This window comes from Chanos chanos, chromosome 7 (assembly GCF_902362185.1).
Source record: "Chanos chanos chromosome 7, fChaCha1.1, whole genome shotgun sequence".
NCBI classification, from domain to species: domain Eukaryota; kingdom Metazoa; phylum Chordata; class Actinopteri; order Gonorynchiformes; family Chanidae; genus Chanos; species Chanos chanos.
The window spans coordinates 31,264,047-31,279,376 of record NC_044501.1 but is presented as its reverse complement, the minus strand read 5'-3'; the positions used below and the strand labels follow the sequence as shown (position 1 = coordinate 31,279,376).

At 42.6% G+C, this 15,330-nt stretch overlaps 1 protein-coding gene across 1 annotated transcript in view; it reads right to left on the bottom strand.

Moving 5' to 3' along the window:
* mllt3 (MLLT3 super elongation complex subunit) overlaps nt 1–15,330 on the bottom strand; it is a 43,285-nt gene that overhangs the window by 11,841 nt on the left and 16,114 nt on the right. Inside the window, exons 3-7 of the mRNA XM_030780812.1 lie at nt 8,975–9,057; nt 8,667–8,810; nt 7,180–7,212; nt 6,951–7,079; nt 3,812–4,423 (exon numbers count right to left, since the gene is read on the bottom strand). Of these exons, the coding sequence (XP_030636672.1) occupies nt 3,812–4,423; nt 6,951–7,079; nt 7,180–7,212; nt 8,667–8,810; nt 8,975–9,057 (1,001 nt within the window). The remainder of the gene's footprint in view (nt 1–3,811; nt 4,424–6,950; nt 7,080–7,179; nt 7,213–8,666; nt 8,811–8,974; nt 9,058–15,330) is intronic.

The window sequence follows — 15,330 nt, the reverse complement described above, 5'->3', positions numbered from 1 at the left end:
GTGAAAGTCCAAAGTCTGTGTGTGTGTGTGTGTGTGTCCATTTGCATTGAAGGAACTTAAGACACTTCAAACAGTTATCCACCACAGCAGTTAGCAACTGTTTCAAGCAACTACCCCCAAATATAGAGTTTTTAACACATTTTGCAGACACAATACGAAGAAAAAAAAAAAAAAAATTTCACGCTAGCCAGGCTTGGCAACGAGGTAAACAAACAAACAAACAAACAAAACAACAACAACAAAAAAGGCCACAAAAACTTCCATAGCTGTCACGCAACTGCGACTAGCAACGGCACGCAGCTGGTCTATGGGTTTACGGCCCCGGCTTCTGCGGGGGGGGGGGTGTCGTAAATCTGCCTGCCGCTCTGGTTTAGGGCTCTGGTCCGGCCTCCCCCTGCAAGCCACCATGGCAGTCTTCTTATGGGGCGTCATAAACAGACTTTAGCATTGGGTTTCCCCCATCAATCTACTCCATCCATTTCCCCTGACTCAGGAACAGCTACAAAGTGACATCAACCACAAAACGCAGCTTTGGAATTGCAGCAATTAACACTGAGGTATATTTAAGTGCAGGTTAAATGGAGTTATGAGAGTATGCTGTTCTTACAGTGTGAAAAGGGGAACGGCGTTGTAATAGGAATTAACATACACACACACACACACACACTTACTTCTCTTATTTGATCTGTGCTGGGTTGAAGAGTGAACTGAAATAGAGTCGTGAGAATTACTTTGCCTGTGCTCATTCATCAAGTCATACAACATTACTTGAACAAACTGTAGCTATGCGAGTTAAGGAGTAGCCTTCTAATCTCCTGATTAAGATTAAAACTATGAAGTAATCGAAGCAGATCTGGTAGAGAAAGGAGAATGAGAAAGGAGAATGTGTTATTTCATCCTTTCCACCGCTGGAAAATCCACATTGGCTCTCTACTGGAAAGAAAAAGGTCAGAGAGGTCTAACACCTAAAGAAAAAAAAAAAATCTACAACCCACAATGCACACACACACACACACACACACACACACACACACACACACACAAGGCAGAAGGAGTGTGAGCCAGAGCAGGGCCACTGGAGATTAGAGTCTATGCGACATTTGGAGGAAAGCACCTGGCATTTGTCTACACTCACCTCACACTCCATTTTTCACACGCACACGCAGACACACTCACACACACACACACACACACAAGCGCACAAACACACCCCTTTGTTTTCAGATGAAACGGTGCTTTATTGAATTAGATAAAGATACAGCTGTTTTCTGGCCAAAAAACCATTTGGATCTAAATCACCAACGTAGCCAAAGAACAAATAAATAACTGAACAAATAAAAAACACAACTGGCTGGCTGGGCCTGAAGGAAAACAGCTGAATGTGAAAGGGAATGCGACCAGATAATGAGATGCATTCTATCATAAATACAGACAGCTTCTCCATTCCCCTATTTCCAAGACTGGGACACAACAAGATGAAAGGAGAACTCCCAGCCATTCACTGCGTCCACCCCCCCCTCCCCCCACCATTCTTCTTGGGTGCCATAAAACCATAAATCTCACCACTTGGCTTCCCTGCTAATAAAACAGCCTCTTTCTTGTGGACTGTTTCCTTACCAAATGTGTAAGGTCCAGCCCTGTGGAGAGAATACCACAGCCCTTTACAAAGTCCTGGGACAAGTCCACCAGAACCCCACACTCTTCCTAAAGTCTTGGCCGGTTTCGATATTCAGATGTTTCACAGACCATTGAATCTTGGAGGCGTGCGACGTTCTGATATACGCGGCACGAGGGGAGGGTGGGGAAAAAATGTGAACGTCGAGAAGTACGAACAGAAACGCAAATTCGTTCACCTCCTCTCATCGCACGTCGGGCGAAACAATGACGTTCACCAAACGACGTCCGAAGGTTAAAGAACACATTAAGAACGTGTGAAACTTCGAACGGTTCTGTTCTTAATATGGGTGTCAGATTAAATTTTAGACAACCTATTTCATGTGTGGACTTTTCTACAAATCAATTTTTTTTATTAAGGGAAAGATTACAGCCACGGTATCCATGGAGGCGCAGAAATTCAGCGCCTCTGTGAGACCTTTGATATTGGCTGAACTACGCATCTGAGCCAACGAGCCAGCGCGGAAACTCCTAGTTCTGAATTAAACTTTGGCAAAGACGTAACACTCCGAGTGAGAAAGCCGTCAAATGGAAGCTGCCTCGGAAGCTTTTTGAGGTTAAAACAAATAAAGCCAACAGCACATTACACCAACTGTGAATAAATCACCCACTTAAACTAAATGAGATATTTGGGATACTTTAATAGATTTACAAATATCCAATGTCTGTTTTACACATTGAGCCGATTTAGGTACAGAATTACTTATTTATAAAACATGTGGTAAATCCATCTGGGTAAAAAGAAAAAAAAGAAAGAAAAGAAAAGAAAAGGGTTTGTTTTTATGAATCGCATCCAGGGAAGAAAATGGAAAGTGACTGAGTTGTCTGTTAACACCCAAGGCTGGTTTCTTAAACAAAGATCAAACCAAGATCTGGATTCATCTGAATTTTTCTGAGGTGATCTCCGTTCAGACCTAACAGGGAGTCTAAAAGCTGTCAAGGTTGCTGTCCGTATGCTGCATGTGAACGTGATCCGCGTAAATGGCTAATCCAGAAAAACAACAAAACCAAGGACAAGGTTAGAACAACCATCAAAACTCTCTGTGCTTAGGAGCAGTAAAAGACTAAGACTAAGAACAGCAAGAACTTTGCTGTTTCCTTTGCTGCAAAAAAAAAAAAAAAAAAATCGGCGATAACCTGTCGAATTCTTTCCGTGTGGAACAAGACACAGCTAGCATTCACACACTCAGAGCCCCCCCCCCAACCCCAAATACACAGGAACTAAAATTCTAAGCACATAGGTCGAGAAGCACTTGTGCTCTTGACAGTCTGAACCTTAGCTGGCATTGAGTTAAGGAGACACCCCCCCCCCCCCCCCCCCCCAAACACACACACACACACACACACTCCCTCCCTCCCTCCACGCCCCCGCCCCCCCATTCTTCCCTTTCCTGTCTTGAGCTGAAAGGGTTTTGCTATGGGTGGCATTGATTTCCTGTGCGCCATGTAGACAAATGTGGCCTGCATTGCCTGAACTCCCACCAAGTTTATTAGCTCTCTCCCCTCTAACCAGAACCCTCCATTACTGGAATCTTCTCAGTGGCTGTCTGAACCTCTTTTGTTTGATGTTTACAGTCCTGTCGCGCCCAGCAAGCCCTGGCCACTATCACGGTCTCCTCAAAGCCAAACGCGACGCTCCCACCATTAGCTCTCAAAGTCTACATTTTTTTTTTTTTTTTTTTGAACAGCGTATGTCCGAACCGAAGGAAGCCGCACATGTAAACCGAAAATCTGTTAGACAGTCTATTTTCATCAACGTTCATTGGAGCTGCAAGAGACCACTCAATCATGAACCCACAATCAGAAACAAATGCTTATGAAAGAGTAATGATGCGACCTAGTCAACAAAGGCAACTGAAACCCTTTTGTTTGACCAGTCTTGTCTCATAATGCATCAAAAAAGACTGTTTGCAATTTATAAACATGATTCTGCATGAGGGAAGGATTCGAATATTAAGCCACGCAACGTAAGCTTTCAGTTACGCATCAGCACCTCCAGAATCGAGGGGGATCATTTCCACATACACGACGCAAGAAACTGAATCAAGAGGATTCAATGCTACATAAAACGACAGCGCTCGCTGACCGAGGAAGCATCTTCGCAATACCACGCCAATACCGCACCAGCCTTACTCACCTCGGATTTGGTGGACATGTTGTCGTCCATGTCCGAGTCGTTGGGATCCACCAGGTCCTGAAACGGAGGAAGTGTCGACAGTTTCTTCCTCTCCGCTGTCTCGTTGTCTACTCTCAGCTTGCCCTGTCGGACCTGGGATTTGTCCCTCAGCACCTTTTTATCCGAATGGTGATGCTGGAGCAACGAGGAACAAACCGGTGGCTTTAGCGTCGCCACCTCTGAGAAGCCCTTCTTCTTCTTTTTGGTCAGGGAGTCCTCGTAATCCATAACGGACGGGCGCTTACCCGTTCCCAAGCTCATGCCGTGTGAGAAACTGAGCTCTGGGGGTTGCCGGTGTTCTTTGGACAAGACTTTGGGCTCTTTGAAGCCCATCTTGGGGACGGTTCGCTCGTCACGGAGTGGCTGGTTCTCTTTGGGTTTCCTGGAGGAATCTTTGGGGGGTTTGCCCGGGTCCCTGCTGAAGTCTCTGAAGGCACTTTTGGGCTCTTTTGAGTCCTTTGAAGGTTTGTCCTTGAGCTCCTTGGAGGGCTTCTGGAGCTTAAGCGAACCACCACTGCTGTTGCTGTTGGTGGTTGAAGTGGTTGTGAGAGCATCACTGCTTTTGGACCCATCCTGCAGTCAGATCAGAACAAAGATATCAATCCACTGGAATGCCTCAGGGAACATGTCTCATATATGTATATAAATATAGCAAGGCATATCATTACAGGGATGCAATTTTGGTGGAAATTCACAAAAAATAAGAAATGATTATTACTGTTATGGCAAAGTAGCTTCTCTTTAAATCAAGCACCAATATTTCCATCGCTGGGGACCTAAGACAAACGGGTAGTGACTAAAATGTATCAGTGTGAAAGCATGTGAAGCCTGTGAAATCCCGTTTTTGTTTTTCAAGTACAAAAAAAACAACAAAAAACAACCCCCCCCCCCCCCCCCCCCCCCCCCCCCCCCCAAAACCTGCTTAAAATGCAATGAACATGTTTTTCTCGAATGAATAAATATAGCCTTTCGAGCTTTTGCCATCACTGTCCAGAATTATAGAAGCAACCTGTGGGAAGGAAAAAAAAAAAAAAAAAGCCTCTTTTGTTTTGGGTGAGGGTCAGACAGAATGCTGCGAGACAGATGTGTGCCTATTAAAGTTGCACGGTGGGCAACGTGAGGAAGGAGCAAGTACACTCCTTCCTGTTCAGCTATGGGGGCTAGCAGCTTGTCGTGAGGTCGTGCCTGTTGCTCCCCGTCAATATTTCATTGATGCAGTAAAGCCATTAAGCGGTCTAGACGCTCGGTGTGTTACGACCTGCCCAAACTAGCTCTAAAAAGCTTTTATTTTGTCTATCTGCTCCTGACCCTGGGACCCACAGGCATAAAGAGGCTTCTTCACAACTGACCCACCCCCCAGCCTCCCTACCCCCACCACCACCCCCACCTCTTTCCGACGAAACAGGTCTTAGAGTGAAAAGACTCAGAAAGCTTTTCTCAACAAATTTTACAAGTCTGAACGGGACACTTTGGCTATTGTGGAAATGCAACTATAAATGATTTGAAGACCCTCACAAAAAAAAAAAAAAGTTACAGCCCACCTCCCCAAACAAAAAACATATCTGTGATGACCTCAGTCCCAATAAGTGAAGTCCACCAAGCAGATGTAAAACTATATTGAGGCAATAAAATCTTACAAACTAAGCGAAATCGAAGGCACGTCATAAAATTACACATTAACAGCTGCACTCCCCTGTGCTGGAGGGTCATTTCTTTAAAACAGTCAAGCTTTTCCAAAGCTACTTTCCTTATACTTGAGCAACAAGCATTGACATAGGCATGAAGATGGGTACTGTACGATAAACTGCTACGATGGAGACCAATACAGCACATGCGCTACGTCAACTGACAGCGTGTGTATGTGTTTGAGAGATTAAGGGAGAAAGAATAGCGAGATAGAGCGAGAGAGAGAGAGGGAGAGAGAGAGAGAGAGAGAGAGAGAGAGAGAGAGAGAGAGAGAGAGAGAGAACGAGAAAAGAAGAGGAGGGAGAAGACTTTTCCAGACAGACTAACCTAGCCACAGATATTTACACCGTCTTTCCAAGTTACTTGTAATTAAATAAACTACATCCTGAAACCAAATTTGTTCCTAAGCGTTATCAAAACTATGCTTCTCTAATTTAGGTCATGAATCACCGCTACATAAGCACAATTTTCTAAAATACCAACAAACAGATACTTAAGACGAGACGAGGCTAATCAAGCTTACCCAAAAAGAAAAAAAAAACCCATTCAATTAATTAAGCTGAGAGAAGCAGGGGAGGGAAGACAACAGCACGTGGATTGTCGTTTTGTATTTGTTAAAGAGGACGGTATAGCAGCACAGGAGGAGGGGGGGGGGGGGGGCCTGAGCGTGACCCCTGATCTGTCACTAATCCATCACAAGCAAGGTCTGTTTGGGTTGGAAACTGTTTCCATGTGCACTAGCTCTCTCATAACCTTGCCATGCTTACGCTCTCCCAGTAGGCTGCGGGTAAAGCGATACTGCTTTAGAGACTAAAAATAAAACCTAATCGAAGCAACGTGGTGTTTTATAGGCGCGCACAATTTACTACCGCGGCGGATAACACTGGGCTGATGTGCGGCGAAAAAAACGTTTCGCTTTCGGCTCTGAGGTTTCCCTTACGCGATAACGTCATTTGATCTAACGGGACAGCGGGGAATAGTCACTCTCAGCTCCTATGGAAGCTTCGGCTACAGTTCATGTATTTTTTTTTTTTTTTTTGAGTATTTTTTTTTTTTTTTTTGGCGAGTCTAATCCTCAAAGCTTACATGTGAGTATTGTAAATGTGCAATATCTCCACTGACATCTCGCAGTTCACTCCAGATTCCCTCAGTAATAGGACACCCGGTTACTCAAAGCACGTCACAAGAATGTAAGCATGTGCCGTCTCAGCAGCCAAGAAACACTCGACTTAAGCCAAAGTTTAACATCTTAAAAATCCTCCCGGTGAAATACCCTAAACATCTTTGAACTTGCCAAATATGTTGGATTAGGCAAGAGGCTTTGAAGAGCTGGGAATACGTTTTGAAGCAAAGGGGGAAAGCTGGGGTGACTCTACGAAGCCCCAGGGACTTTTCTTTTGAAATCTGCATTCACCTTTGACCCTGGAAAGGACTTGCTCTTCTTGATGTCTGAGAAGGTCAATGTGAGAGAGCTGCTAGGCAGGGTGGGTAACTTCAGGTGCTGACCAAAAAGAGATGTGGAACCCTCCTGCATGACCATCACCTGACCCCCACAAAAATAAAACAAACAAACAAATGAACAAAGAAATTACTCATTTCAATTTAAAAATCATTCAGATTTCCTAAGGTACGTTCGTCCTTACTTTAGAGTCTTCTGAACCTCTTTTGTGAGGATGCTGTCAAGGAGAAAGCACAAAAAATTAGCATGCTAATAAGAATCAGGGACATACAACCACACACACACACATACACACACACACACACAAACATCGACACTGTGCTCTTTTTGGCAAGAGAAGCAATATCGCCCTCCCATTCCCCAGTGATTTAATATGCCTTTCAACAGCCAAAACAATCAGGTAAATTAGAACACAACTTCCTAGGTATCAGCTCAGCTAAAGTGATATTGCTTCAGCAAACTGCTACTTCTTTAATTAAACTACTTCAAATAGCACTTGAGGACGCTGCCAATCGGTTGTTTCGATTTCTGCAACGCCTCATCTGTAAACCAATCAGCACTAAGACAGATGATGTCATACCCATGGCCATAAAACATTTGAGTTACTGGAATCTAGCTAAGACAGCCAAGCTAAAAAACACTGGCCTGACCTTGCAAAGATGAATATTTTCTTGAAATATCAACAGCATACATCAAAGTAAGTCTTTGCACACAATAGACTGATCTTTGCTGATATTCATGCGTTCATTCATAAATGTATGCGTTTTTAAAGAGGTACTGCGAAGGGAGCATAAAAAATTATGTAAACACGACCCACTTAACTCTCATTCATAAAAAGGCATTTGCGAGGAGTCCTCTTTGGCGTCGGGCCAAGGACAACCCAAGTTACCGTGGTGATAGACATACAGGCTGAGACTTGCCCTGCCTAATCCAGTAAAGTTACTCATTGTCTTGGCAGATGAGGGCTATAATTCCATTAGGCTCCATTGCAAGACACCGGTCCTTAATATTTAGAGTACTGATGGAGACCTTCATGTCAAGCCGCCTGCAAGGGTGTGATGGTACTGTCACCTCAAAGTAAGTGTGTGTGTGTGTGTGTGTGTGCGTGTGTGTGTTCAAGACTAACTCTCACTTTAACAAATAGTGGGTTGTTTCAATAGCCTGAACATTTGCTACCAAAAACAGACGATTTCAGGGCTCTTGGCACTTCTCTCTTTTATAGTTCTTCATGTTTTAGCACCTGAGCAATACAAGTAGGTTAACACCTCCACAGCTGAAACGTGACAAATCGACTATTATAAGTGTGCAAAAGCAACCTGTGCCAAATGATGCGTTCAGGTTACGTACCTCTCCGTTCTAAAGGAGCATTTTCAAAATCTATTTTAAAAGAGATTTTCTGCAGCCAAAACGCGTGTTCCAAAATAACATGTCTGAATCTTGAAAATGTCTCCAAATCTTTTCCTTTGCGACATGAAAATGTAATTAAATGAGTTAAGCAAGCTATACTTGCAGAACACCCATAATTTACAGCACATGCAGTTTTGTTGTTCTTTCTTTTTTCTTGTTTTAACTCTCCACAACCTGCTCTGCTTGCCCCCCCCCCCCCCCCCCCCCCCCCCCCCCACGGGACTACTTGCGACTCCGCCCCCCCACATCCACACCCATTTATACCCCTCCGGCCTTGAGTAGCTTCCTGCGGAACTCTTCTGTGGGGTTGTTAAAGGTGAGTTTCTCACAGCGCAGGTGATTGACAGGTGGGTGGCCTTCCAAGTGCAAGAACAGGTCGTAGTCAAAGCGCACTTTCTTGGGTTCTTCCTGATGGATGTATACATGAACAAAAAAACAAAACAAAACAAAAAAAAAAAACATTTTTTTTCTTATTCGTGATACAATTACAAGTACTATAGCACGTAGCACCCATGATTTAACTTAGAATACAATAACCAAATAAATAAATAAAATGCAAATTCAGTGTGTACCTTATTTCTGAAGTAAACTTCAATAGGCAAGATGAAGCCGGCGTAACCTGACTCCTCTACTTTGTACGGTGGATCCTTGCACACTGTTATTGGAAAAAGAAAAGCACAAGTTATTCACTGGTTAAACACGACTCAAAAACAGAGAACAACAAGAATGAGCAATACGTGTTATTTATAGAGCTGCACCTGTCTTTCTTAGAGTAACAACATTTGATTTCCACAGAGATTAAACACTATGCTTCGCACTCCAGTCAGAAGCTGGAGTGTTATGAGTGCGACAATGCAATTAATTTGTTGTGAAATACAAGTTGTTGTTTTTTTTCATTCTAGGAGGCGCATAAAGACATTGTTTACTCAGTCAAGCAACCAGCCTCTCCATTATCAAGGCAACATTACATGAAGCTAAATGTGCATTAAATTAGGCATGAACACAGCGTTAGCCTCTTGGTAGCACAAACTGGTATGTCTGTACTGCAAGACATTAGGGAGGAATATCTCCAGAGACAGATAAGGTGAGAACACGCAAAGCCACCATTAAACATCAGCCCACAATAAACAGACGTGGATTCTCATCCACTCAGTGCAAAAGGGGCGAAAAAATGCATCAACCTATTCAAGAGCTTTTGACGTTATAGAAGAAAACGACCAATTACTGAGTGGGAGCAAAGTCTTTTCAAAAGCGTTACGTTTACGCTGTATAGCGGTACGATTTTCAGGCCGCAAGGATCGGAAAACTGTTTCCATTCCTCTTTATGTTTTCAAGGTTACTTCTCTCTGAACAAAACAGCAGTTTTAACATTTAACATATGTGCCCACCTATCAGGGAAAGAGCACAGGTAAGGTGTCCTCTGGAAAAGAAAAAAAAGAAAAAGAAAAAAAAAAGAAAAGAACGAAAAGCTCATGGTCCCTCATGGGAACTAATTAGTGATTAGACACTCATTTTCCCTGGTATCCTCCAGCAGCCTTAGCAAGAAATCAATGCTTCTGACACATCCGCGGTACACAATAAATGTACTGTATCATTAAAAATGCTGTCCTTTAACCGTCAACACGTACATGCTCTCTTGCTTACAAAATTTTGTGGAAAACAAACAAACAAACAAACACTGTAAAGTTCCTATTAAGCACTTCAGGATTAACAGTCATGAGTTTGAGTTTGGTGGCCTCCCATGAGATACATGTTTGTCTCTCGCTCTCGTTCGTCCCGCGTGGTTTTATAGCAGAAGTGCCAATTAGTCTCAATCCAAAGTAGGTGGGTGAGTACATGTGTGTTTGTGTCTGTTTCTGAACACAGAGACACCTGCTGAGAAATTAGCTTCTGAAAGCGCTACTGGATTTCTCTTAGGTCCTAAAACCTTGATGCAATGTTTACGACTTTAATTTGCCAGGTGTGTTGTAGAGCTTCCTTATGCCAGCTAAAAAAAAAGATAAAAGGCCTTTGTGCGCTTCACTGTGTCGAGTTTGGCTCCTTTAGGAGTCAGAAGTTAAACATTAAACGGTGACGTAAAAGTATTCAGGATGCAAATCAAACCTGGCCATCTGAGTTAACCCTGAGAACAGATATAGGATCTTTGACGAGAGGACTCTGGTATCTGTGACAGAACAGGAAGTCCAAATTCACCATGAATACAAAAAGCTCAAACAACATTGTTTAGCGCAAGCAAGACGACAATGGTCTCAAAAACCAAAATTAAAAAAAAGAAGTATATGATGAAAAAATAAATAAATAAAAATACAACACTCGTATTTCAGAAAGCCAGACGAAGATGTAAATCCTCAGAAACCTGTCATTCTGCATTTAAAAAAAAAAATACAGAATATATGTGTAGAATCCTTTAAAATTAAACAATATGTACTGACTACTCCAAAATTTATGAACTATTTTCTAACAGACATTCCGAGCCCTTTGATACTCTATACACGTGATGGCCCTTACTCATTTAAACAGCACGGACTTTGTTAAAAATACCAAAAACAATTGACAAGGTAACAGAGGAACTGAACCCCTCTGGTTACCCCCCTAACGGTATTGTTCTTCTCGAGGAACCCCTTGTAGCGCGACATCCATGCACCAGCTCCAGGGTAACCTGCCTATCAGGTTACATGGCAGCCAAGCCCCGCCCACTCCGAGGGCGGATGAATGACAGCTAAGGCGGCTAGACGGCGGTTGACCTTGCTCCCTGGGCCGAAGCGTCCGTTGCCCAGCGAAGCTAGGCAAACATTGCGGGTCGTGATTAATTGCGCGGCCGGGTCAGGTTCAATTACACGATGCTAAAAGGCTCAATTCACCGAGGCATAATTAGGCAGAAATGTTGCTAGCACAGGCCACTGTTAAACAAGATGAGCCAAACCACTCAGAATGAGGCGTGGTATCGGAATGACTCTATAAAACAGATGTAAAGCACCTGCAATTGAGGCATTTAAAAGCTTTTTTTTTTTTTAAATAAATAAATAAATAAATAAATAAATAAATCCTGCAGCGTTCATATTTACTACCACAAGTGATTTTATTTTTCTGAATGATTCTCTGTCAGGATGGCCTTGAAGAAAACATTGGAATAGCGAGGCCTGGAAGAAGTTATCCAAGAGCATAGTCAATAAATCTTTTTTTCTCAGGTGTATTTGCTGCATTGGTTTGGACATATGAAACAAACACAGCCAGCCCGCATTTCAGGGATCACTGCATTAAAGAAACACAAGGCATAACGAGGTATTGTAATCAGACGCTTGCTTTTTCAAATTCAGGAGAAGTCTGTTTCTCGAGGCTCCATTTTCTTCACTTTGCATTGCTAGAGCATCTATGATAGAAAAATCTTTCAAAACCATTTCTAAGAAAAGGAGAACTCGACCAACTGTTTTCTTTGCTATCGCAACAGATAAAAGGCAATGAATTTGCATTATGTTTGTGGTAAAACAATCTGGTAAATGGAGAGTAAAATGATTTCTAAACTCTCACCAATATTCAGTAAAAACAAATGGAGCAACCAAAAAAAAACAAAACAAAACAAAAAAAAGTAGTAAAGAAAATAAACGATTCCATAGACGGAACAGATCAGAGACAGCACTAAGCGAAAAAAATATCTGCACTGCGGGAAGCTAGTTGGTCGTTCTTATCTTGGCTTGCGTGCTTTCGTTTTTTTTAAGTTGAAAAGGTCACCGTACATGCAAAGTTGAGATTGGAAGAGTGGAGGTGCACAATACACTCGTTGACCTGTAACAGGAACTTGGCCAACAATTACAGCAGTACAGAGACAGAGAGAGACTTCTCAGTCCTTTTACTGGAGCAAGCCAAAAGAACTCGCTTGTTTCTTTTCCCCCCTGGGTCAAGCCAGGATGCCAATCATAGAACAATGCCAGTCACAACGCATTTGCCCTTTCACCAAAAGCAAAGTCATAATGAGGCCAAGCTGGAAGACACAGAGCCAAACTGTAGCGACAAGGGGGGGGGGGGGGGAATAAAATAAATAAAATTTGTGAGGACAGACAAACAAGGAAGGAGGCGGTCATGTAAAACGTCTGGCGAGACAGCCATCGGCTGTTTAATATTTAATGAGCTGAAAAGATGATTAAGCGATTAATCTTAGCCACCAGGGTTTGTTTATCATCCGATAGTCGTTGACATTTGATTTGCAGTCTGCGCCTTGACATTTTTTGGACTCGCTAACAGAATTATCAATTCCCCCCTGGTATCTTATCAGGGTTTCCAGCTGATCCATATTCAACTCCATATTCTGTTTCAGGGGATCCAGATGATACATATTTGGTTTCTTTTTCAACTGTAAACCACGGCTGCTTTGTGGTCTGTTGAAAATGAATTCGATGCTCCCTTTAGACTCAGATTACCATCTTATTGCTGAACCAAAAGGCTCAGTAGTAAAATATGTTTTTGTTGCGCTGCGAGGGTAAACAACCTTTTTCTTTTCTTTTCTTTTTTTTTTTTGTACAGTACAACATCTGCCTTCAGTTCAACGAGGGCCAAAGCTCATTACATTTATGTCAAGACAAACAGCTTCAACAGCTTTGAACGTACCTCAGAAGTAATCGCATAACAGAGCTAAGCTTGCTGGGAAGAGGTTGACTCAACGAATCATGGTCATCGTTTTGCTTTAATGTCTCAAAAAGAAACCAAAAAAAAAAAAACATAAAAGAGAGAAGCTCTCTGTCATAAGCAAATAAACAAAAGGCAACACATTATAACGATAAAACAAAATCCTGTTTGCTCATAACCTCGGCAGCTACAACTTGCTGTGTTTATTCAATTCAAAAAGATAAGGTGGCAAGGGATAAATCTGTTTACGTGTGTTTGGTAAGGGCCTAAGATGTTTATGTATATTCGGTAAGGGCAAAACGTATTTATGCGTGTTTGTGCGTGACTTGTTAAAATGACCTTAGACACAAACAAACAAACAAAAAAAAAAACCCACCATGCTGATTAAATTCTTCTGCTTAAACTTCCAGTGACACTCACACTAATTGCCTTGCGTTCAGGCAAAATCTAAAACGAGTCAAGAACCACACAGGGTACCACTAGACAAATGAACAGAATACTCCAACTACAGTGTGATGGGCAAGTCCATCTCAAGGTTGAGGTAAACTATGGTTATACTCCTTTCAGTCTCCACGGTAAAATAAATAAATAAATAAATAAATAAATAAATCGGGGGGGGGGGGGGGGGGGGGGAAACCTCCACTATATTACAGGTCTACAGGTCTGAGACTTCTACACAATTAAAATACATGTGAGCATTTCACATCAGCCATTAGACTAGACCTCTGCTTTTGCCAAACTGTACTGCAGGACTCTAAGGGAACGATTGGTTATGACACTCTAATGGATTTTGAGCCCATAGAGGAGGACTGATACTGGTCAGGGCGGTCATGAGGAGAGTGTGAGCGGTGAGCGGTGTAGGACGAGGTAATCATTAAATATTCTCAGTGGAAGAGGTTTCTCCATGGCCAAATCACCTGCTAGCGTGACCAGGGTCAATGCGCTGCGTCCGTGGGCCAGTGCTCCTATGAGCAAGTTGCCTGCTCTTTCTCCAGGATAATGAAGCTAAAAGACCTTCTGCTGAGCTTACTCCACGAGTATTTATGCTAACCAGCAAAAATAAAAAACCCCAAAAAACCTGACCTGAGTTAGCATGCAGGATGTCACCTGGTAGCAAATAAAAAAAAGGGATGAAGAGCCAAAGGTTTGAAGCAGTAATGCTCTCTCTGGTTGGAGAAGAGGTGGAAAAAAAAAAGGTAGACTCAGGGTATGGTGAGCAGATGCAGTGGGATTTTTAGTGCTATTTGGGCCCTCATCAAATCCTTTCATTCATTTACATTGGAACTGTGGCAGACCTGAAATAACAAACCATTTACAAAATGATATTGGTTTGCCCATAATTGGTCCCAGGTTTTGGGTGCCACGATGATGACTGCCAAGCACTGGGACCATTCCCACCTCTGATAGTCTCTCAGCCCTGGCCAGGCTTTTCCTGCCCCAGGAGGAAACACTGGCCTCTTTATAATTACAGGAAAGCACTAATGCTAATATAAGCATTTTCAAATATTTGGGAGCATTTTAATACTGCCCTATCATCAGCAAGAGGGGAATGGGCTTTTGGCCAGCAAATGGAAAGACAAATTATTGTATAAACAAGAATTGGATTTGAAGTGTAAGACAACATTAGATTCATTGGTGATGAAACTGGTATGATGGAATCGTGGCAATGAGCATATAATTCCTCATGATCGCGAATGGTGTTTTCTTTAAGTAATAAAAAAAAAATTAGAAAAGAGAAATGGACCAAAAAAAATACATATTTTACCGGAGAAAAATGACTTAATGGCTAAATCGTTTTATTTCGAGCCTCGCGAAAACACTTAAAAACTCTGTAAAGATCTGCAAATTTAACGTCCGGCTTCATGCCACTCGGGTTTACCACAACTACACGCTCTTTTAGCGAGATCCGCAAATACTTTTTCATGCATCACGGGGGCCTGTATTATTCTGCAGACATAACACCACCCAGAGAGATTCACTTTCATGTTACTGTCTGTTGTCCCAGGCGGTTCCAACAGCCCATAACCCACATCCACCTGTTTGGTTCACTGATTCATACATTAACTCAGATTATTCTGTAGGCCCTTCACCCCTCTGCTTAACACCCTCAATTAGCATTCAAGTGATTGCAAACATCCCTTTTAAGGACAGTCACATCGGTTACCCCGAAACCACAAAAGACACTCAGAAGTCAGTAAAGCCCCCTCCGCGAGGAACACTGCCATCGTTTATTCAGACAAGGAGAAGACAGATTGTGTCTGAGAGAAAACTTTGCCCCAAGAAGGCTGCTAATCAAAGCCCTGGCGGG